The 19,906-nt window shown below is 60.8% G+C and overlaps 2 protein-coding genes across 2 annotated transcripts; one reads left to right on the forward strand and one right to left on the reverse strand.

Moving 5' to 3' along the window:
- Positions 1-207: 207 nt before the first annotated feature.
- On the reverse strand, positions 208-11,888 carry FBXO15 (F-box protein 15). Its single transcript, XM_064150364.1, has 10 exons — positions 11,695-11,888; positions 9,468-9,581; positions 8,542-8,646; positions 7,342-7,578; positions 6,235-6,429; positions 5,316-5,433; positions 4,578-4,660; positions 4,060-4,205; positions 1,785-1,912; positions 208-571 (listed from the first exon to the last, which is right to left on the reverse strand). Exons 1-10 carry the CDS (start codon positions 11,886-11,888, stop codon positions 299-301), a joined length of 1,593 nt encoding a protein of 530 aa, XP_064006434.1. The 3' UTR covers positions 208-298.
- Positions 11,889-13,600: 1,712 nt separating this feature from the next.
- On the forward strand, positions 13,601-17,956 carry TIMM21 (translocase of inner mitochondrial membrane 21). Its single transcript, XM_064150308.1, has 6 exons — positions 13,601-14,005; positions 15,254-15,316; positions 15,416-15,513; positions 16,370-16,443; positions 17,307-17,409; positions 17,505-17,956. The coding sequence occupies exons 1-6, from the start codon at positions 13,783-13,785 to the stop codon at positions 17,628-17,630; spliced, it is 687 nt and encodes a 228-aa protein (XP_064006378.1). The 5' UTR covers positions 13,601-13,782; the 3' UTR covers positions 17,631-17,956.
- Positions 17,957-19,906: the final 1,950 nt, after the last annotated feature.

Below are 19,906 nucleotides of genomic sequence, written 5' to 3' on the forward strand. Positions count from 1 at the left end.
TCTGAGGGCTGAGGCAAGGTGAAGGTGCCAGGCTCTGTGTGCCCAGGGATAGGACAAGGATCAAGAGGGCCAAGCTGGAAGCCAGGAGGTGCCAGCTGAGCAGGAGGAGAAAGCTGTTTGGGGTGAGGGTGCTGGAGGGCTGGAGCAGGCTGCCCAGAGAGGCTGTGCAGACTCCTCTGGAGTGAGCCAGTGAAGTCAGTACTTAGATTTAACTATCAACATTTATTATGCTCCACTTGTTTGCCAATTAACTCAACCAATTAACCAACCAAACAAGGGCAGGAGGGAGCCAGGGAGGTCAGTAGTCAGTTCCAAACCACTCATTCACCTTTCTGGTGCTGACATAGACCACAAAGCTGACCACAATGTACTGCCTGCTTTCACTCACATACAGGAACTCAAGGCAGACTCTGCCTTCTGAGCCTTCACAGTACTCCAGGGTGTGGCTGGGATGCAGGAGGTCACAGCTGCCTGGGGCCCTGGGTGACTGCTGCATGGAGACTGGGGCACTGAAGCACCAGAAGGCTCTCTCATCTTCATCCCAGAGAGTCAGATCCAGCACACAGCACTCCTAGAGCCAAGGAGGAGAGATCATCCCCCAGGCCATGGCACAGGGAGCACAGCTGCCTCTGCCTTGAGGGGAAACACCAGAGGATGAAGGCCAAAACCCCAAAGCATCAGTGCTGGGGCTGCACTGGCTGCTGCCAAGCCAGCAAAGCCTTCCAGCTGGCCTACAAAGCTCAAAGCTGCAAGCACTGGAATCTGTGAGCCCTCACCAGCAGGGCTGTGTCCAGCCACAGAGCCCAGCACAAGACCTGCTGGGGAGGGTCCAGAGGAGGCCACTGAGGTGAGCAGAGGGCTGGAGAAGCTCCCCCATGGGCACAGGCTGGGGGAGTGGTGGTTGCTCAGCCTGGAGAGAAGGCTCCAGGGAGGCCTCGGAGGTCATGTCCCTGGACTCCTGCAGAGCCTTTGGCGCAGGCCCCAGCAAAGCTGCAGAGATGTGGATCTGCTGGGTGGGATGGCCAGGGGACAAGGCTGCATGCCTGCAGCCAAAGCACAGTGGTCAGCTGCTCCACGTGCAGACAGAGATGGGTGCAAGTGGTGTCCCTCAAGGGTCTGCACCGAGCTGGAGCCCAGGAGGTGCCAGCTGAGCAGCAGGAGAAGGCTGTTTGCAGTGAGGGTGCTGAGGCCTGGAGCAGGCTGCCCAGAGAGGCTGTGCAGCCTCCTTCTCTGCAGAGCTTCCAGCCCCAGCTGGGTGTGCTGCTGTGCCCTGCCCTGGCTGCTGCTGCCCTGGCAGGGGCTTGGGCTGGGTGAGCTCTGGAGGTGTCTTCCAAGCCCTGTCATTCTGGGACTGGGCTGGTTCTGTCCTGCAGCACAGCCCCTAAGTCAGACAGGATCAGACTTGCTCACCTCCAGGCCTCCCAAGGCTCTCCTGCTCTGAACCCACTTCTGCCCACTTAATGTGTTTTCCAGACACGTTTGGACTCCAGCAGCAGCTGAGGTGAAGCAAACTTCAAAGCAGCTTGCAGGAGGAACTCGGGGACACGGCCTGGGGGCAGCGTGCAGGGAGGAGCTGGGCTGTGGCTGCCCTCGGTCACCCTACCCGAGCAGGCAGCTCTGTGATGCCTCCCCTCATTGTCCCCCAGTTCTGGCACTATTTGCATAGATTCAGTTCCCCCTCTAGCCACAGAGAGCTCCCACAAACACCAGTCAGCATCTCGAGGGTGCAGAGCCACCTGGGGTGAGATGAGCCCTCCCCGGAGCAGCACACCCCTCAGACTGACCTTCACAGTGCCCTCCAGCATCTCAGTGTGCCAGGACAAGCCAGGGATGGTGGTGAAGGGGCACTGCTCCATGCCATGCTGCAGGCTGCTGATGGCTGTGAGCCGCACATAGCCATCTGCAATCTCACCTGGGGAGAGGCCACAGGCACTCACTGCACCACAGTGCCAACCAGGCTAGGCCCCAAGCCCTCTGCTGCTCCTCAGCTCCCTCCCCCGTGCAGCTCTGCTGGGGCACTGCAGCCTGCACAAGCTCACTTCCCAGCTGCTCTGAGCAGGACTGCTGAGATTCCCTGGGGATTTGGGCTCATTCTACTGCTGCACATAACCATCTTTCCTGCCTGGCTCTGCCTCTCCCCCCAGGTGAGGCCAGCTCCTTTATAAGCTCTGCTACAGGCATCCTGGGCTGGCTCAGGAGCAGTGTGGGCAGCAGGACAAGGGAGGTTCTTGTGCCCCTGTGCTCAGCACTGCTCAGGCCACCCCTGGAGTGCTGTGTCCAGTTCTGGGCTCCTCCATTGCAGATATTGAAGTGCTGGAAGGTGTCCACAAGAGGGCGACAAAGCTGAGGGGCCTGGAGCAGAGCCCTGTGAGGAGAGGCTGAGGGAGCTGGGGGGGTGCAGCCTGCAGCAGAGGAGGCTCAGGGCAGAGCTCATTGCTGCCTGCAGCTGCCTGCAGGGAGGCTGTAGCCAGCTGGGATTGGGCTCTGCTGCCAGGCAGCCAGCACCAGAAGAAGGGGACACAGCCTCAAGCTGTGCCAGGGCAGGTCTAGGCTGGATGTGAGGAGGAAGTTCCTGGCAGAGAGAGTGATTGGCACTGGAATGGGCTGCCCAGGGAGGTGGTGGAGTGGCTGTGGCTGGAAGTGTTCTTGCCAAGCCTGGCTGGAGCACTTAGTGCCATGGTCTGGTTGGTTGGGCAGGGCTGGGTGAGCCTGGAGGTCTCTTCCAACCTGTTTGATTCCCTGATTCTCTGTTCCCCTGCTCCCAGAGCAGGAAAACTAACCCAAGAGTCCAGCTGAGACCTGAGGTAAATCACAGAACGGTTTTCCTTGGAAGGGACCCTCAAGGTACCCACTCCAGGGCACCACTGAGCCATGCCCTTAGCACCACCTCTGAAACCCCTCCAGGGATGAGGACTCCACCACTGCCCTGGGCAGCTCTCAGGCAGAGGCCCTGCTCCTCCTGGCAAGTGTAAACCTTCCCTGCAGCAGCCTGCAGTCACCAAACCCCACCCGAAAGCCACACCGAAGGGACCGGGAGAGCTGCTCCGGCTGGGAGATCCCCCAGGCTGGCACTGCCCTCTGCTGCCTCCAGCTCGAACAGCTGCTCCTGGCGGCGGCCAAGCGCTGGGGAGCAAGCCCCAAGGCCGTGCCTAGTCTGTGGGGCTGATCAGGCAGGAGAAGAGAAGGCTCCAGGCAGACCTGAGAGCAGCCTTCCAGAGCAAGCTTAGAGCCTCACGGGCCAGCAGGCAGCTGCAGAGGCAGCAGGCAGGCAGTGCCAGGGCAGCTCTCTCCAGAGCCATCCTGTTCCTCCCTGAAATGACAGGCACAGAAGCCTTTGCCTTGCAGGCACCCTAGAGACCATCCAGTGCCAACTCCTTGCCATGGGCAGGGACACCTCCCACCAGCAGACTGCTCAAGGACTCATCCAGCCTGGCCTGGAGCACCGACAGGGAGGGTGTGGTGCACAGCAGCACAGAATGTGATCAAAGATCATGTTCTGTGCCCCACAGCCTCCCTGGGCAGCCTGTGCCAGTGTCTCCCCATCCTCACTGCCAGGAATTTCCTCCTCATCTCCAGGCTCAATCTCTCCTCTTCCAACTTCATTCCCTCTCCTCCTATCACTCTCAGCCCTTGTCCAAGGTCCCTCTCAGCTCTCCTGCAGCCTCCTTCAGGCACTGGAAGGCTGATGAGGTCTCCCTGGAGCCTTCTCTTCTCCAGGCTGAGCAGCCCCAATTCTCCCAGCCTGTCCCCGCAGCAGAGCCTCTCCAGCCCTCTGAGCATCTCTGTGGCCTGTTCTGGACCCTCTCCAGCAGCTCCAGGCCCTTCTTGTGCTGTGTTCCCAGAGCTGGAGGCAGTGCTGCAGGTGAGGTGTGAGCAGAGGGGCAGAATCTCCTCCCTGTGCTGCTGCTCTCCCTGCTCTGGCTGCTGCCAGCACACAGCTGCCTCTGGGCTGCCAGGGACCAGTGCTGGCTCCTGGGGGGGTTGGCACCGACACCCCCAAGAAACTGGCTGTGAGGCAAAACACAACAGCAGGAATCACTTTCAAGCAGGCAACTCTACCTTTCCTGCAGGAGAGGTCCCTGAACGTGCCACACATGTAGGCAGAGGTCCCACTGTGGAGATCAAAGTGCAGGCTGTAGCCATGCAGGCCCTGCTCTGGGTCACTGTGGTCCAGCAGAGGCTGATGGGCTGGAGGGGCATATGGGCTGCAGGAAAAGAGCAAGGAAGAGGGAATGACCTCACAGACAGAGATAAGGAGCCCTAGACTGAGACTGTCACCACAGGAGAGGTTACTTCTGTATGGGTAGGGACAGCTCCCACCAGCACAGGCTGCCCCAGGACTCATCCAGCCTGAGCCTCAACACCTCCAGGGAGGCTGTGGAGCACAGAAGCACACATGCTCTATGCTCCACAGCCTCCCTGGGCAGCCTGTGCCAGGGTCTGCCCACCCTCACTGTGTATTTCTGTCAACCCAGAATCACTGATCACTGTTCCAGCAGAAACCTCTCAGCAGCAGCCAGTTCCAAGCTCCCTTCAGAAGGCTCCTTAGTGCCCACCAAGCAGAAGCCCAGACTCACCCAGCAACAGAGCCCAGGATGCTTCTCTCCATCAGCTGATGATAATGCAGGCTGGCTGAGATAAAGGCAATCTCCTTTGTGTCCTGGAAAGGGAGTCCAAGCAGATGGCACTTGCAGTTAGCAGTGTTTCTTTCCACAGGGTCCTCCTGAGCACCCAAATGCAGAGGGCAATGCTGCTGCTGCTGCTTCTCACCCTGCCACACTACCCACCCTGCCCTGCTGTGACACTTGGGCTCACAGCTGCCACTCACAGCTCCACAGAACCCATCCACCACACCACAGCATTGCTGTGCTGTGGCAGGAGGGAGGGAACTCAGCTCTGCCAGGGCAAAGGTGCGCAGCAGCCAGCCCTAAACTGTTCTCCTTCCAGCTCCTACTGACCACTTCAAACCCAGCAGCTGACTGCCACTCAGCAGCTCCGTGCAAAGCTGTCCCCAGAGAGCAAGTGCATGCCTGGCCAGGCCCTGAGAGTGCTGGGGATGGAGCTCGGCCCAGCTCAGGGCCAGGCACCAGTGGGGACCCCCACTGAAGGCTCCAGGCTGGGGGCTGAGGTGTGCAGAGCCCTTTGCCAGCTCCTCACAAGGCCATCACTGAGCTGTCCCTGCCTGCACCTCCTTGCCCTCAGTTCCATCTGAAGGTGAAAGAAAACCCAGCCAAGCCCCACACCTCCAAGCAGAAGGTGGAACAAGCTGTGGGGTTTAAGCCACAAAGAAGCACTGCCACCAAATGTTCTCTTACCTTCCAAAGGCCTAGCAAGAGGCCTGGCTTCAGAGTGAAGAGCTGCACAGCTTGGTCAGCACCCAGTGCTGTCAGGTCAGCAAGGTGGTATTCAGCAATCAGGGAATGGTAGCAAGGTCTTGGAAGAGAACAGACAGAGGGAGGCTGCAAGGGTTTGTCTCCCTGCTCAGGCAAAAGCTCAGCCTCAGTTCCTTTGAGCTCTCAAGTCTGACCAAAGACACATGAGGGAAGTGGTGCCAAGCACACTCAGCACAGCCAGCAGCTCCTGACCAAGGCCTGCACAGCACCAGGGCACTGAAGCTTGACTCTTGAGATTAGGAAGAATTTCTTGGCAGGGAGCATGGGGAGACACTGGCACAGGCTGCCCAGAGGGGCTGTGGATGCTGCCTCCCTGGTGGTGCTCAGGGCCAGGCTGGCTGAGGCTGTGAGCAGCCTGTGCGGGTGGGAGATGTCCCTGGCCATGGCAGGGGCTGACACTGGATGGACTCTCCCAACCTAAACCATCACAGAACATCAGGGGTTGGAAGACACCTCCAGAGCTCATCCAGTCCAAGCTCCCTGCAGAGCAGCAGCACCCAGGGCAGGGCACACAGCAACACATCCAGCTGGGGCTGGAAGCTCTCCAGAGGAGGAGATTGCACAGCCAGGAGGAGACTGCTCCAGGCCTCCAGCACCCTCACACCAAGTGCCTCCTGCTCAGGTGGAGCCCACAAGCCCATGGTAATAGCTGCACTGAGCTGTGGCTGAAGGTGCCAGCTCCAGCCCTGCTGCAGGGCTCTGGCAGGGCAGCAGCCTGGCAAGAGCCACAGCAGAGGCTGGCTGAGGAAGGATGACCTGCAGCCGTGCCAGGCTCAGCTGCCTCCCCAGGCCCCTGCACCCAGCGAGAGCCAAGCCCCTGAGCCCCCCGGGCACCACTCACCCCTTGCTGCCCCCAGGGAAGAGAGGCAGGACTCCGTGCAGCCTCAGAGCCGACAGCACATCCAGGCAGGGCCAGGCGAGGCCATACCAACGAAGGGTAAGGGAGCTGTCCTGAAAGGACACCTTCCTCTTCTCCTTCAGGTGCTCCCTTCCACTCTTCTCCTTCAGGACAATCATCCAGCTCAAGCCAGCAGCTCTGCCACGGGGGAATGGAGAGGAGCATAAATCCCCAGCCCTGGCAGGGCAGAGCCTCACCTGTGCTCCATACCCTGTGCGCTGTCCCTGAGGGCACCCTGGGCAGGGCTGGGGGGAGGGAAGGGATCCGTGAGGGGCACTGGGACAGGCTGCAGAGGTGAGCCCCAGGCAGCCTCATGGTGTGCACCCAGGCCAAGGGCAGGCTCCTGCAGCTGGGTCGGGGCAATGCCAAGCATAGATACAGCCTGGCTGAGCTGTGGCCCAGGAGCAGGCCCTGGGGGTGTCAGCTGGTGCCAGACTCCCTCTGGCAGCCCAGAGGCAGCTGTGTGCTGGCAGCAGCCAGAGCAGGGAGAGCAGCAGCACAGGGAGGAGACTCTGCCCCTCTGCTCTGCTCAGCCCTCACCTGCAGCACTGCCTCCAGCTCTGGGAACACAGCACAAGAGGGACCTGGAGCTGCTGGAGAGGGTCCAGAGGAGGCCACAGAGATGACCAGAGGCTGGAGAGCCTCTGCTGTGGGAAAGTTGGGGATGCTCAGCCTGGAGAAGGGAAGGCTCCAGGGAGAACTCAGAGCAGCCCTCCAGCACCTAAAGGAGCTGCAGGAGAGCTGGGGAGGGACTCTGGACAAGAGCTGGCAGTGGCAGGATGAGGGACAATGGCTTTGAGCTGGAAGAGGGGAGATGAGTGAAGAGGAGGAGGAAATTCTTGTCAGGGAGGGTAGGGAGGCACTGGCAGAGGCTGCCCAGGGGGGCTGTGGAGGTGCCCTCCCTGGAGGTGTTCCAGGCCAGGCTGGAAGGGGCTTGAGCAAGCTGAGCCCACGGCAGGGGGTTGGAGCTGGATGATCTCTAAGCTCCCCTCCAGCCCAAAGCCACTCTGTCAGTTCCTGAGCCACCTCCTGTGCCAAGGCACTGCTTACCTCATGGCTTCTCTGTTCTTGCATGGCAGGAGGTTCCTGACAGAGCTCACAGACTGAATTGCTCTCATTTGCACAGCAGCTATTTGCCTGCAGAGGTATTTTTCCTTCCAGTGGTCAGAACTTCCATCCTGCAGAGCAGCACAGCCTGAGTGAAGAGTTTGTGCTGGTCCTGAGCTCACTTCCCAAAATGCCCTTTTTGGTTTGAAGCCCTGGGAATAGATGGGCAGCCAGAGGGCCCTGGAAGAGACAGGGAGGAAAGGCTCAGAGCCAGCTGAAAGGGGGAGGAGAAGGACAGACAGAACCACAGGAGGGCTTGGGTAGGAAGGGACCCTCCAAGGGCATCCAGTCCCACCCCCTGCACTCAGCAGGGGCATCTCCACTGCAGCAGGTAGCTCACAGCCTTCTCCAGCCTCACTTTGAACATCTCCAGGCATGAAGCCTCAAGCACAGCCCTGGGCAGCCTGTGCCAGGCTCTGCCCACCCTCACTCTGCACAGCTTCCTCCTCAGCTCCAGCCCAGCTCTGCCCTGCTCCACTGCCACACCATTGCCCACAGCCCCTTCTGAGCAGTCCCTGCCCAGCCTGCCTGCAGCTGCCCTGCAGGTGCTGAGCTGCAGCTCTGGGCTCTGCCTGCAGCCTTCTCCTCTGCAGGCTGAGCAGCCACAGCTCCCTCAGCCTGTGCCCACAGCAGAGCTTCTCCTGCCCCCTCAGCATCTCCTTGGCCTCCTCTGGGCCCTCTCCACCAGCTCCATGTCTCTCTTGTGCTGGGCTCCCACAGCTGTCCCCAGCCCTGCAGCTGAGCTCTCCCCAGAGCAGAGCAGAGGGGCAGGATCCCTCTCTCCAGCTCTGCCCAGGCTGCTTTGGATGCTGCCCAGGCTGCCCTTGGCCTTCTGGGCTGGCAGTGCCCACTGCTGGCTCCTGCCCAGCTTCTCCCCCACCAGCACCCCAAGTCCTTCTCTGCAGGGCTGCTCTCTCTCCTCACCCCCAGTCTGGACTGGAACCAAGGGCTGCCCAAGGCAGGTGCAGGGCCTGGCAGAGGACACTGCTGCGAGAGCTGGGCAGGGCATTTGGAGCAGGGAGTGGCTGCAGGTGCCCACAGCACTGCTCTGGCCTGGGTCAGACTTAGGGAGAGAGATCCTAAGTGAGCTGCACTCAGCAGCTGCAGGGCCAGGACCAGCACCTCTGCCACCCTCTGCCTTACTTGTCACTGGCCAGATGATAGAAGCTCCTGCTCACACAGCCCACAGACAGCAGGGATTCAGCATCCAGAAGGGAAAAGATCTTCAGCAGCATTTCTGGTGGCAGGCTGGGAAAGAAGGGAAAGGGAAAGCCTGTTAGGGTTGTCTGCACCCCCCAGGAACCACGGCAGCAAACAACTTCCATTCCAAACCAGGGCAAAACAAGAGAGGGAAACCTCTCAGCTTGGAACCACACAGAGCAAAGACCCTGAGAAGAGCTCAGGTGCAGGGTTTGAGCTCTGATTTCTCTGTCTGGCAGAAGACATTTGCTAACACCACTCACAGACTGCAGCAGGTTACAAGGGACCCCCCGAGCTCACCTTGGCCACCCCCTGCAGGCACAGGGACAGCTGCAGCCAGGGCAGGCTGCACAGGCACACAGCAAGGCTGAGCTTGGATGGTTGCAGGGATGGGGCCTCAAGCACAGCCCTGGTGACTCTCTGACTCTGTGGCACTGGTGACTCTCTGTGGCACAGGCTGCCCAACCAGATGGCATTTGCCAAATTGACCACACTGGCTGACCCCAGGGCTGGCTCCCCCTTATTTGAGCACGACACCAACAAGTACCTGAACCCCTGTGGGTCCCTGGTTGGCACTTTGGGAGGGGACATAATGGCCCAAGCCTTTGTTTTCCTCCTGCCCTTGCTTGCCCCTCAGCAGAAGGGTGAGGCAAGCCAGCACATCTACCAGACCTCTTGGTCCCCAGGGCACATTGCTGTGCCAAGGATGCTGTCCCCCAGCACTCCCAGGTCGCCCTCCTGGGGGCTGCTCTCCAGCAGTCACCTCCCAGCCTGTGCTGCTGCAGTTCATGATCCCTGCCTAGGTGCAGGACTATGCACTTGGCCTTGGTGAGCCTCCTTTGGCTCCTCTGTGCCCAGGTCTCACTCACCTCTCAATGTTCAACTTGGGCTCTGGCTTCACGGCAGCTCTTAAACACAGACTCTCAACTCCAGCCCTTACAGCTTCAGAACCATCCCCTGGCCAGGCAGCAAAGCTCCTGGACCTGTTTTGTTCAAAGGGAAAAAGCTGTCAGGGTGATCCCCAAAAGAAAGGAACTTGCATCCTGTGCACAGCTGAGCACCACTCCCCAGCTGAGTGTCCCCTGGCAACTCCAGACCCGACCACTTAGCACAGGCTTCAAACACCTGGCAGCAGAGAGATGCCAGACTGCAGCTCAGAGGTGCTCCTGCTGGATGTCTCCTCCCAGCAGGCAGAAGGGAACAGTGCCACAGCACCAAAGCAGTGACCTTCCAGTAGCTGAAGGCTGGGGAGGGACTACTGACAAGGTCCTGTCATCACAGGGTAGGGAAGAATGGGTTTAAAGTGGCAGAGGGGAGATTAAAATTGGATGTTAGGAAGAAGTTCTTTGCAGTGAGGGTGGTGAGACACTGGCACAGGTTACCCAGGGAGGTTGTGGAGCACAGAAGCACAAAATGTGATCAAAGATCTGTGCAACATTCTGTGCTTCTGTGCTCCACAACCTCCCTGGAGGCGTTCCAGGCCAGGCTGGATGAGGCCTTGAGTGACCTGTTCTAGTGGGAGGGTTGGAACTGGATGACCTTTGAGGTCCCTTCCAAGCTAAACCATTCTATGAAAGCAGTTTGAAGCCACCAGAACTCTGCTGACCTCTGACAGTTCCACCACTGTGGCCACCACAACCAAGCCCCTGCAGCAGGTCAAACACTGATCATACAATCCTGGAGTGGGCTGGGCTGGAAGGGAGCTCCAAAGGGCAGCCAGTGCCACCCCTGCACTCAGCAGGGACATCCTCCACTGCAGCAGGTTGCTCACAGCCTTCTCCAGCCTCACCTTGAGCATCTCCAATCATGGAGCCTCAGCCACCTCCCTGGGCAGCCTGTGGCAGTGCTCCAGCAGCCTCCTGATGCAGAACTTGTTCCTCACAGCCAAGCTCAACCTGCTCTGCTCCCATTCCAAACCACTGCCCTGGTGCTGTCCCTGCAGGCCTTTGGGCACAGTCCCTCTGCAGCCTGCTTGGAGCCCCTCCAGGCACTGGCAGCAGCTCCGAGATCCCCCTGGAGCCCTCTCCTCTGCAGCTGAGCACCCCCAGCTCCCTCAGCTTCTGGTTTGCAGCATGACTCCAGGGCCACCTTGGAGCCACCCAACACTGCCAAGCTCTTAAAAGACCTCAAATAAAACAGTACTTGAAACCTCCTCAGGAACCCACAAGGCTTGAGAAGAGTTCACACAGAGGTCCACAGGCTTGGAGGGGACCTGCAGAGCTCATCAAGCCCAATCTCCCAACTTGGACTGTGCGGTGCAATCCATCAAACTCTGAGTCTCACTTTCGGATGCCTCTCTGATACGAAGGCAGCAACTCAGCAGAGCAATGCCAGCTTGACAGGCAGCATGAGTACCACTGCTGTGACTGCTCATTAACACCTAACTGCTTGGGCACCAACTACTTTCTCTTACTAAAGAAACCAACTTGGCCTATTTCTGACACACGTTGTTGAAAATCCAGCTGGCCCCGTGTTTGGGGTTCCCCCCAGGCTCTGGCAGCAAGAGCTGCATTCTAACTGTGCTCACTGAGACTACTCAGGTGGAGTTGGAGCTTCAATCAGACCCTTACACTTTGTGCCCACGGACGGCACTGAGCAAGCAGAGCTCCCCACACCCTCTGCTGCTGCTGGTCTCCAACACTTGCTCGGTCCATTTTTGGGTTTCTAAGCAATGAATCGATGCTGGGGAAGGAAAAACTCTCATTTTGGAGTACACAGAGCCCCAGCAGGGCTCAGGCTGGGAGGGACCTCAGAGCCCTGCTCCAGCCTCCTGCCATGCCCAGGGACACCTCTCAGCGACACTCAGCTGCTCAGGCCTCACCCAGCCTGGCCTGCAGCACCCCCAGGCAGGAGGCAGCCACAGCCTCCCTGTGCAGCCTGTGCCAGGCTCTCAGCACCCTCACACTCAACAGCTTCTGCCTCAGCTCCACTCTCAGCCTGCTCTGCCTCAGCTCCAAACCATTGCCCTTGGCCTGGCTCAGGCCCCTCACCAAGTCCCCCTGCAGGGCAGAGCGGCGCAGGAGCGAGTCCGCAGCCGGGAGCGGAGCAGTGAGTGGGTGGAAGGCATCTGTGAGGGCCAGGTGGGGAGATGCTCACCTGGGCCTCACAGCGCGGCCCGGCCGAGGGGCACCGGCGGCAGCCACGGGGCTGAGAGGCGGCGGCGGCCTGGCCTCAGCGGCCCCGAGGGCGCCGGCCGCGCTCCCTGCCGTGGTCCCACGGCGGCCGAACCGCTGCCGGCCACGGCCCGGCGCCGCCGCCCGCTGCTCGCCGGTGCCGCCGCGACCCGCCATGCTCCGCCAGCCGCCCGGGGCAGCCGCGGCGCCTCTGCGCCTCGCCTCGCCTCGTCCCGCCGCGGCCGCGCCGGAGCTGCGCTCCGCAGGCGCTGCGCTGCCGCCGCCGGTTGCCAGAGGCGGGCGCGGCGCGGGGCGGGGCCGGGGGCGCCACGGAGGGGCCGGCGGGGGGAGGCTGCGGCAGAGCCTTCGAGGCTGCTCCCCGCGCGGCTCCTGCAGGCAAAGCGGCCGGGCACTGTCTGCTGGGTACGGCACTGCCGGGCAGGAGGGACCAGGGACTGGTGGGCACTGGAGTTCAGTCCAGCTGGCACCGGCCCTCGGTGCCTGTGTGGGCACCACTTCTGTTCGACGTCTACTGGCGACCTTGCTTCAGGCACAGAGTGTCAGCAGGGACTGTGCAGATGGCACCGAGTCAGGTGGCACTGTTGGTCTGAACGAGGGCAGAGAGGCTCTGCAGAGGGACTTGGATAGGCTCAGGTCAATGAGCCAACGTGAATGGGATGAGCTTCAACAAGGCCAAATGCCAGCTCCTGCCCCTGGGGCACATCAACCCCAAGCAACACTGCAGGCTTGAGGCACTGTGGTTGCAGAGCTGCTGGCAGAAAGGGACCTGGAGGTGGAATGTGAGCCAGCAGTGTGCCCAGGCAACCAAGAAGGTTAATGGCATCCTGGCTGGGATTACAAATGCTGTGCCCAGCAGGAGCAGGGAGGGGACTGTGCCCTTGGGCTCAGCCCTGGTGAGGCCACAGCTCGAGTGCTGTGTTCAGTTCTGGGCACTGCAAAACAAGAGAGATGTGGAGGTGCTGGAGCAAGTCCAGAGGAGGGCAATGAAGCTGGGCAAGGGCCTGGGGAATAAACCTGATGAGCAGCAACTGAGGGAGCTGGGGATGGGTAGTGTGAGGAAGAGGAGGCTGAGGGCAGACCTCACTGCTGTCTGCAGCTGCCTGAAGGGACATTGTGGAGAGGCTGCTGCTGGGCTCTGCTCCCTGGAGACAGAAAAAAGGAGAATGGCCTCAAGCTGAGACTGGGGAGGTTCAGACTGGACATTAGGAAGAAGTTTTTTTCTGGAGAGAGTGGTCAGGGACTGGCATGAGCTGCCCAGGGAGGTGCTGGAGTCCCCCAGCCTGGCTGTGCTTAAGGGTGGTTTGGATGTGGTGCTCAGAGAGATGGTTTAAGGAGAATCTTGCAGAGCAGGGCTCTAGGCTGGGCTTGGTGCTCCTGGAGGGGCTCTGCCAGCCTGCACGTTTCTGCCATGCTGTAAGCCCAAGCCGCAGCGCTCTGTGCCCGCCGCGGCGCCGTCGGGTTTGCAAGGAGCTCTGTGCCCGCTCGCCGCGCAGCGCGCTCCGCGCCGGTGGCCGCTCCCGCGGAGCACGGTCTGCTCCGGTGTGGCGGGCTCCGCTCGCGGAAACACGCAAGAGAAAGCCGGACCGCACATCCGAAAGCAGCAGCTTTAGAAGGGCGAGCGGGCGGGCAGGGGCACGGCGAGCGGGCTGGCAGGGGCAGGGGCAGGGCGAATGGCGGGCAGGGGCAGGGCGAATGGCGGGCAGGGCACGACGAGCAGCCCGCCCGTGCCTCCTCCCGGGCGCTCGCCGCGGCGCGGGGCATGGCGGCCGCTGTAGTTCCCTCTCCGAGAGCCGATCGCAGCGGCCAGCGCAAGAGGGAGCGGGGCCGAACTACCGCTCCCGGGGCTCGCTGCCGCTGCCTTGCCCTCCACCCCCGGGAGCTCCGCCAGGCGGGTAAAGGGTAATGGAGGCTGCCGAGGTGAGGCGCTGGCTGCAGAGCCGCTGCCGGAGCGGGAGGCTGCCCTGAGCCTTCCCCGAACGGGCTCCCGGGAGAACGGTGCCGAGCGACGGCGACTCTCCATCCGGGTCGGCCGCGCTCGCCGGTGCCCGGCATGCTGACCGCCTCCCTTGCGCGGGTGCGGGCCTGCCGGGGGTGGCGGCGGATCGTTGCCGGCGGCTGGGCGCTGCTGGGGCCGGAGCCGTGCCCGGGGTGGCGGCGGAGCATCGGGACGCAGGGCGGGGGGCTGCGAGCCGAGAAAGCCGGCGGGGAGAGCAAACAAGTGTCTGTGCAGAGGGCCCAGCGAGGGGAGACTCTGCTGTCGGCTGCTCAGCAAGGTAAGGCAGGGCCCTGGACAGTGGGCATCGTGCCCTGGACAGTGGGCATCGTGCCCTGGAGTCACAGACTCGCAGAGCGGCAGGGTGGGAAGGGACCTCTAGAGATCACCGAGGCCAACCCCCCAGCCGAAACAGGGTCAGCTGAGGCAGGGCACAGACCAGAGAAGGAGCTCCCTGGGTAGCCTGCTGAGGGCATCACCCTGGCAGTGAGGAAGCAGGCACGCAGACAGTCTGCTGCAGCCGAGGTGTACAGCCCTGCCACAGTTCTCGGCGCCAGCTGCTGCTCCTCACGCCGAGGTGTCCGCAGAGCAGAGACCCCAGCGCCTTCTGCCCCTCCGCTGTGCTCTGCTCAGCCCCCTGCGGTGCTGGGGCAGCTCCGGAGCCCCCGGCACAGACAGGGACCTGCGGCAGCCATGCTGGGGGGCTGGAAGGGCTCTGCTGTGAGCACAGGCTGGCAGGGCTGGGGGGTGCAGCCTGCAGAGGAGAAGGCTCCAGGGGCACCTCAGAGCTGCTGCCAGGGCCTGAGGGGAGCCTGCAGGAAGGCTGCAGAGGGACCTGTGCTGAGGGGGCCTGAGCCAGGCCAAGGGCAATGGTTTGGAGCTGAGGCAGAGCAGGCTGAGAGTGGAGCTGAGGCAGAAGTTGAGTGTGAGCCTGCTGAGAGCCCAGCACAGGCTGCTCAGAGAGACTGTGGCTGCCTCCTGCATGTGCATGGAGGTGTTGAAGGTCAGGCTGGGTGAGTGCCTGGAGCAGCTGAGTGTAGATGAGAGGTGTCCTGGGCATGGCAGGAGGTTGGAGTGGATGAGCTCTGGGGTCCCTTCCAGCCTGAGCCATTGTATATGGGTTTATAAAGTAGCCTCAGTGCTGCAGTGCCACAGGCCTCCTCAGTTCTCACAGACACAGGACGTAGCAGCAAGTGCTGCTCTGGGTTTTGAAAGCAGAGAACCACAGAATCGTGGGATCACAGAAATGTCTTGCTTGGAAAAGCCTTCAGAGATCTTTGAGTGCAACCATCAACCCAGCCCTATCACAGCCACAGGTTTCTTGAACACCTCCAGGGATGGGACTCCACCATCTCCCTGGGCAGCCTGTGCCAACATCTAGTAGGAAAAGAGAGCTCTGAACAAGCCCTGTGCAACACAGGAGATGTCTGATGGTCTCTTTCTTGTGGTGTCAAAATGTTCTTTGAGCTGCAGACTAACAGAGGAGTGTCCACTGCTAACTGCTGTGTTGTCTTCTGTCTCATTGCAGTGAAGGAAGCTGGCAGGGACTTCACCTATTTCATCGTGGTGCTTGTTGGAATTGGTGTTACAGGTGACATTTGCAGAGTCTCTTCCTGGTCAGAAGATGTGTTTCAACAGTTCCACCTGGCTTGATCGGTTTTCATGTCTTCTGCTGTCGTTTCTGTTCCAGGTGGATTGTTCTATGTGATTTTTAAAGAGCTGTTCTCTTCTTCTAGTCCAAGTAAGATCTATGGAGATGCCTTGGAGAAGTGCAGATCTCACCCTGAGGTTTGTTTTTGACCCTTAGCCATAAGCTTGTGTCTCTTGGTGGTTAATGTCTCTCTTGGAGGCTAAGGTTTGCCCAAGGAATGGCTTGGAAGGGACCTCCAGAGATCACCTATTCCAACCCCCCTGCCAGAGCAGGGGCACCCAGGAACACATCCAGGCGGGGCTGGAAAGGCTCCAGAGAAGGAGCATCCACAGCCTCTCTGGGCAGCCTGCTCCAGTGTCTCCTCGCCCTCACTGGCAATAATTTCTTCCTCCTCTCCAGTCTCAATCTGCCCTCCTCAAGCTTCAATCCATTCCCTCTCATCCTGGCACTCCCAGCCCTTGTCAGAAGTCCCTCCCCAGCTTTCCTGTAGACCACTTTCAGGTACTGGAAGGCCACTGTAAGGTCTGCTCAGAGCCTTCTCCAGGCTGAAAACCACCCTCCCTTTCTCACCAACTTTTAGAGTGAGTTTCAAAGTGGCTGAATTTGATCTGACTTTAATTGAAAGGATGAACTGGATGAGGCTTTGGGCAGCCTGGGCGGTGGGAGGTGTCTCTGCCCACAGCAGGAGAGTTGGAACAGGATGATCTTTAAGGTCCCTTCCAACCCAAACCTCTTGAATCCACAAAAGACAGCATTTCTTAACCTAAGAGAATGTCCTACTGTGTTTTTAGCCCTCTGAAACACCTCCTCCTGGAGCAGACCTGAGCAAGTACTTCCTGCCTGTTCCTCCTGCTCACGTAGAGTCAGTGCAGTGTGAAATACACAGCAAGGGGAGAGATTCAGATGTCAGCAAGTGCAGTGGTGGCAGGGATGTGAGCTGAGGCTGGAGCACCTGGTAGCTTCTGACAACTTCAGACCTCCTTTCTCTTGCAGGTAACTGCTGTGTTTGGTGAATACATCAAAGGTTATGGGGAGGCAACAAGAAGAGGAAGACGCCAGCTGGTCAGGTGCTCTTTGGCGTTTGCCCCATACAGACACTGCTCTCTGCTCAGCAAAGGCATTTTGGGTCACAGCACAGCAAGCTGGAGTGAGATTTGTGGCTTCTTGCAAGGCTTTGGGTTGGAAGGGACCATAAAGATCATCTAGTTCCAACCCCCTGCCAGAGCAGGCCACACATGAACACAGCCAGGGGGGATGGAAAGTCTCCAGAGGAGACTCCACAGCCTCTCTGGGCAGCTTGCTCCAGCACCCTCACAGGGACAAAGCTTTCCCTCCTGTTGCCCTGGCACCTCCTCTGCCCCAGCTGGCACCCAGTGCCCCTTGTCCTGGCATTGCACAGCCCTGAGCAGAGCCTGGCTGCAGCCCTGCACATCTCTCACCATGACTGAGGGCAGCCCTCAGGCTGCTCTGCTGCCAGCTCCCAGCCCAGCTCCCTCAGCCTGGCCTCACAGGAGATGTTCACTGCCTGCAGCAGCTTGGGGGCTCTGGGCTGACCCTTTCAAGGAGCTCCCTGAGCTCCTTGAGCTGAGTGGCCCAGAACTGGACACAATATTCCAGCTGTAGCCTCAGCAGGGCAGAGTAAAGGGGCAGGAGAACCTCTGACCTGCTTGGCACAGCCCTTCTAACCCAGCCCAGGATGCCCTTGTCCTTCTTGGGCAGCAGGGCAAGTTGCTGGCTCAGGGGCATCCTGTTGCCCTCCAGGACCCCCAGATCCTTTCCTCCAGAGCTGCTCAGCCCCCAACCTCTCCTGGCCCATGGGGCTGCTCCTTCCCAGACGCAGGGCTCCACACTTGTCCCTGCTGGACTTCCTTCAGTTGCTGCCCCTGCCCTGGAGTGGGCTGCTGAAGGGTTGCCTTTGGTTGTCTTGCAGCCACGTGGAGTACATCAAGGATGGGCTCAGGCACATGCGCCTGAGGTTCTACATCGAGGGCTCCGACGGCAAGCGAGGAACAGTCCACGTGGAAGTCAAAGAGGTTTGTGCCCCAGCTTGGCAGCTGGCAAGCTTCAACTGCACTTAAAGTGCTGGAGAGGGCTAAGCAAACCCAGGCTGGCTCTGTTCTCCTTCCAGAGCGCCGAGGGAGGCCGCCCGGAGGTGCGCTACATCGTCGTGGATGTGGACACCTACCCGAGGAGAACCATTGTGGTAGAAGACAACAGAGAGCCTCGGGCCAAAGCTGCTGCCTGCCTCGGGTGATGCTGCTGGGAGCACTCGACATGAACCCTGGGTGGTGCCAGCTCTGCCTCGTGTCCCCGGGGCTGTGGTAAAGGAAGGACCTTCTCAGGACTCTTCCAGAATAATGGATGCAGGACTGGAAGTGAAGGCATAAATTAGAGTAGGGCTGCCAGGAGTGGCAACTTCTCCTGGCTCATAATACAGAGTCTAATGCTCATGATGCTTCTGCACACCCAACACTGAGTCTCTCCAGAATTTGGGCTTGGATGGAATGTTTTTTATCTTCCTTTCCTTGGATTTCCCACTCAGATAGCAATAAAGAAAATGGTGTTTGATCTGCAAACAAAGTCCTTGTCATTTTGGGTGGCTCAGACATCTGCAGAGCTCCCTTCCAACTACTCCCATGGTGTGGGAGTGGGGCACAGGAGCAGGAGGAGGCCACATCTCCAGGCCCTGCCCCACAGATCCCGGCGGCTGTCACGGCCCTAGCTGAGAGACTCGTGGCAGAGGCCATGCAGGAGGCACTGTCTGAGGTGCACCTTCATCTGAGGATGATTGAGGGGCAGGCCCCAGCTGCCACCAGCCAGACCCCATCTCGACGCCGCTTTGGGACAGGCATCCTCAGGAGGATGAGGGAGGGTCTGCGGAGGGCACGCAGGGGCTCCCTCTGTGCCTTCCGCATGGCACAGGCACAGGCACAGCAGGACTAGCAGCCTGCCCTGCTGCCCGTGCCAGGCCCCGACCCAGTGTAAGGAGCAGTCCCAAGAGCATTCCTGGTGGGGAGGAAGCAGCCTGGTACCCCTGGTCCGTGCCCGCCCCCTCTGATGGAGGCTGCCACTGCTTGAGGGCATCCTCTGGGAGCCGAAGGATGGAGCTGCCTCCATCAGAGACTGCTGCGCTGGGGTCGCTAAGGAAGCTGTGCACTCAAGCCAGCGTTGCTCATGATAGCATCAGAGTGCCCAAACATATCTCCTGACCTCAGGTACCTGCCTCCAGGGCAGGCCATGCCTTGGGCACACCTCCTCAGGCCCAGACCTCCCTCGGGCACTGCTCCTTCAGCAGGCGTGGAACCCTCAACACGGTGGGGGGCAGGAGGGGCAGAGAGAGGGCAGTTTGACCAGCAGCAGGGCTGAGGCTGAATGCAAAAGATGTCTCCCTAGCAGCAGGTGAGAGCTCAAGAGCCCCAAGAGCTCCTGTTCAGGAGCTCGGGAGCTCAAGCACACCAACAACACCGAGAGCTGCAAGAGCCTCTGCTTGAGCTCTTAGCTTCAGCTCTGCACCTCCCTACAAAAGGTCTCTTCCAAGATCTCTGGACCTTGGGACTAGAGAGACGTCCCTGGAACCCTCCCACTGTTGTTAGCTGCGAGACCCTTTCCCTTTTCCCCCTTTCCTCTTTTCCCTCTCTCCTCTCTTCCCTTTCCCTCCTCACTCCTATTTCTCATGGCTAAACAATGAAGTTTCACTGTTCGCTGAACTAAAACCCCTGCGTGTGAGTCGCCAGTGTTGGGCACTTGGAGATCACACTCACGAACCACCACCAGTCCACTGCTGGCTCCCTGGCGCCCAGCGGTGGCACCTGGCCCCGAGCCTTGCTCAGTGCCCGTCCGTCAGGACGACGGCACCCGGGGGGCTGAGGCCGCCCTGCTCTGGATGCTCGGGCAGGCAGGGAGAAGGGAAGGAGCGTGGCCCTCCGCACCCAGCCGCAGCTGCAAGCCGCGGAGCTGCTCCAGACGGGGACAGAGGGCACAGAGCGCTGACGGCCGCTGGGCTGCAGCCGCCGCTTCCCGCGCCCAGCGCCGGTCCGGAGCCGCCCGAGGGAAGCGGCGCTGCGAGCACGAGCCCCGAGCCTCCGCTGCCGCCCGGCCGCGGGGCCGAGCTCGCTGCCGCCTCCGCTGCCGCCGGGGCTCGGGGCCGAGCTCGCCGCCGCCGCCGCCGTTACGGGCTCGCACACGCGGGCGCAGGCGCGGCGGGCACCCGCAGCCGCCCTGCTGCAGGCTGGAGCCGGGCGCGGGGCCCTGTCATGGCTCCCTCTCGCTTTTCTCCCCCTCCGCTCTCAAGCACGGCTCGGTCCCCACCGCCGTTAAGCGGCAGAGCGACGTAGCCGCAGATGTGCTTCGGCCGGGGGCTGTGTGCGCTCCTTCTCTTTCTCCCCCCGAGTGCCGGCGGCCGCTCCACGCTCCGCGGCCGCGGCTCGTACCACGCATGCACGTAACACCCTCCCCCCCTCCCGGCCGCTCCGCCGCCGCGGCGCGCGCGCGCGCACACCGGGGTGCTCGTGCAGGAGGCGGCGGGGAACG

Source organism: Pogoniulus pusillus, chromosome 10, assembly GCF_015220805.1.
Source record: "Pogoniulus pusillus isolate bPogPus1 chromosome 10, bPogPus1.pri, whole genome shotgun sequence".
Taxonomy (NCBI): Eukaryota; Metazoa; Chordata; class Aves; order Piciformes; family Lybiidae; genus Pogoniulus; species Pogoniulus pusillus.

Coding starts and splice junctions, on each gene's coding strand:
- FBXO15 (XM_064150364.1), bottom strand. CDS start 11,888: ATGGCGGGTCGCGGCGGCACCGGCGAGCAGCGGGCGGCGGCGCCGGGC. Junction 4,206..4,577: donor ATCCTGGGCTCTGTTGCTGG/GTGAGTCTGGGC, acceptor CTTTTCCTGCAG/CCCATATGCCCCTCCAGCCC. Junction 572..1,784: donor TGCTGGAGGGCACTGTGAAG/GTCAGTCTGAGG, acceptor CCTTGGCTCTAG/GAGTGCTGTGTGCTGGATCT.
- TIMM21 (XM_064150308.1), top strand. CDS start 13,783: ATGCTGACCGCCTCCCTTGCGCGGGTGCGGGCCTGCCGGGGGTGGCGG. Junction 14,006..15,253: donor GCTGTCGGCTGCTCAGCAAG/GTAAGGCAGGGC, acceptor GTCTCATTGCAG/TGAAGGAAGCTGGCAGGGAC. Junction 16,444..17,306: donor GGAAGACGCCAGCTGGTCAG/GTGCTCTTTGGC, acceptor GTTGTCTTGCAG/CCACGTGGAGTACATCAAGG.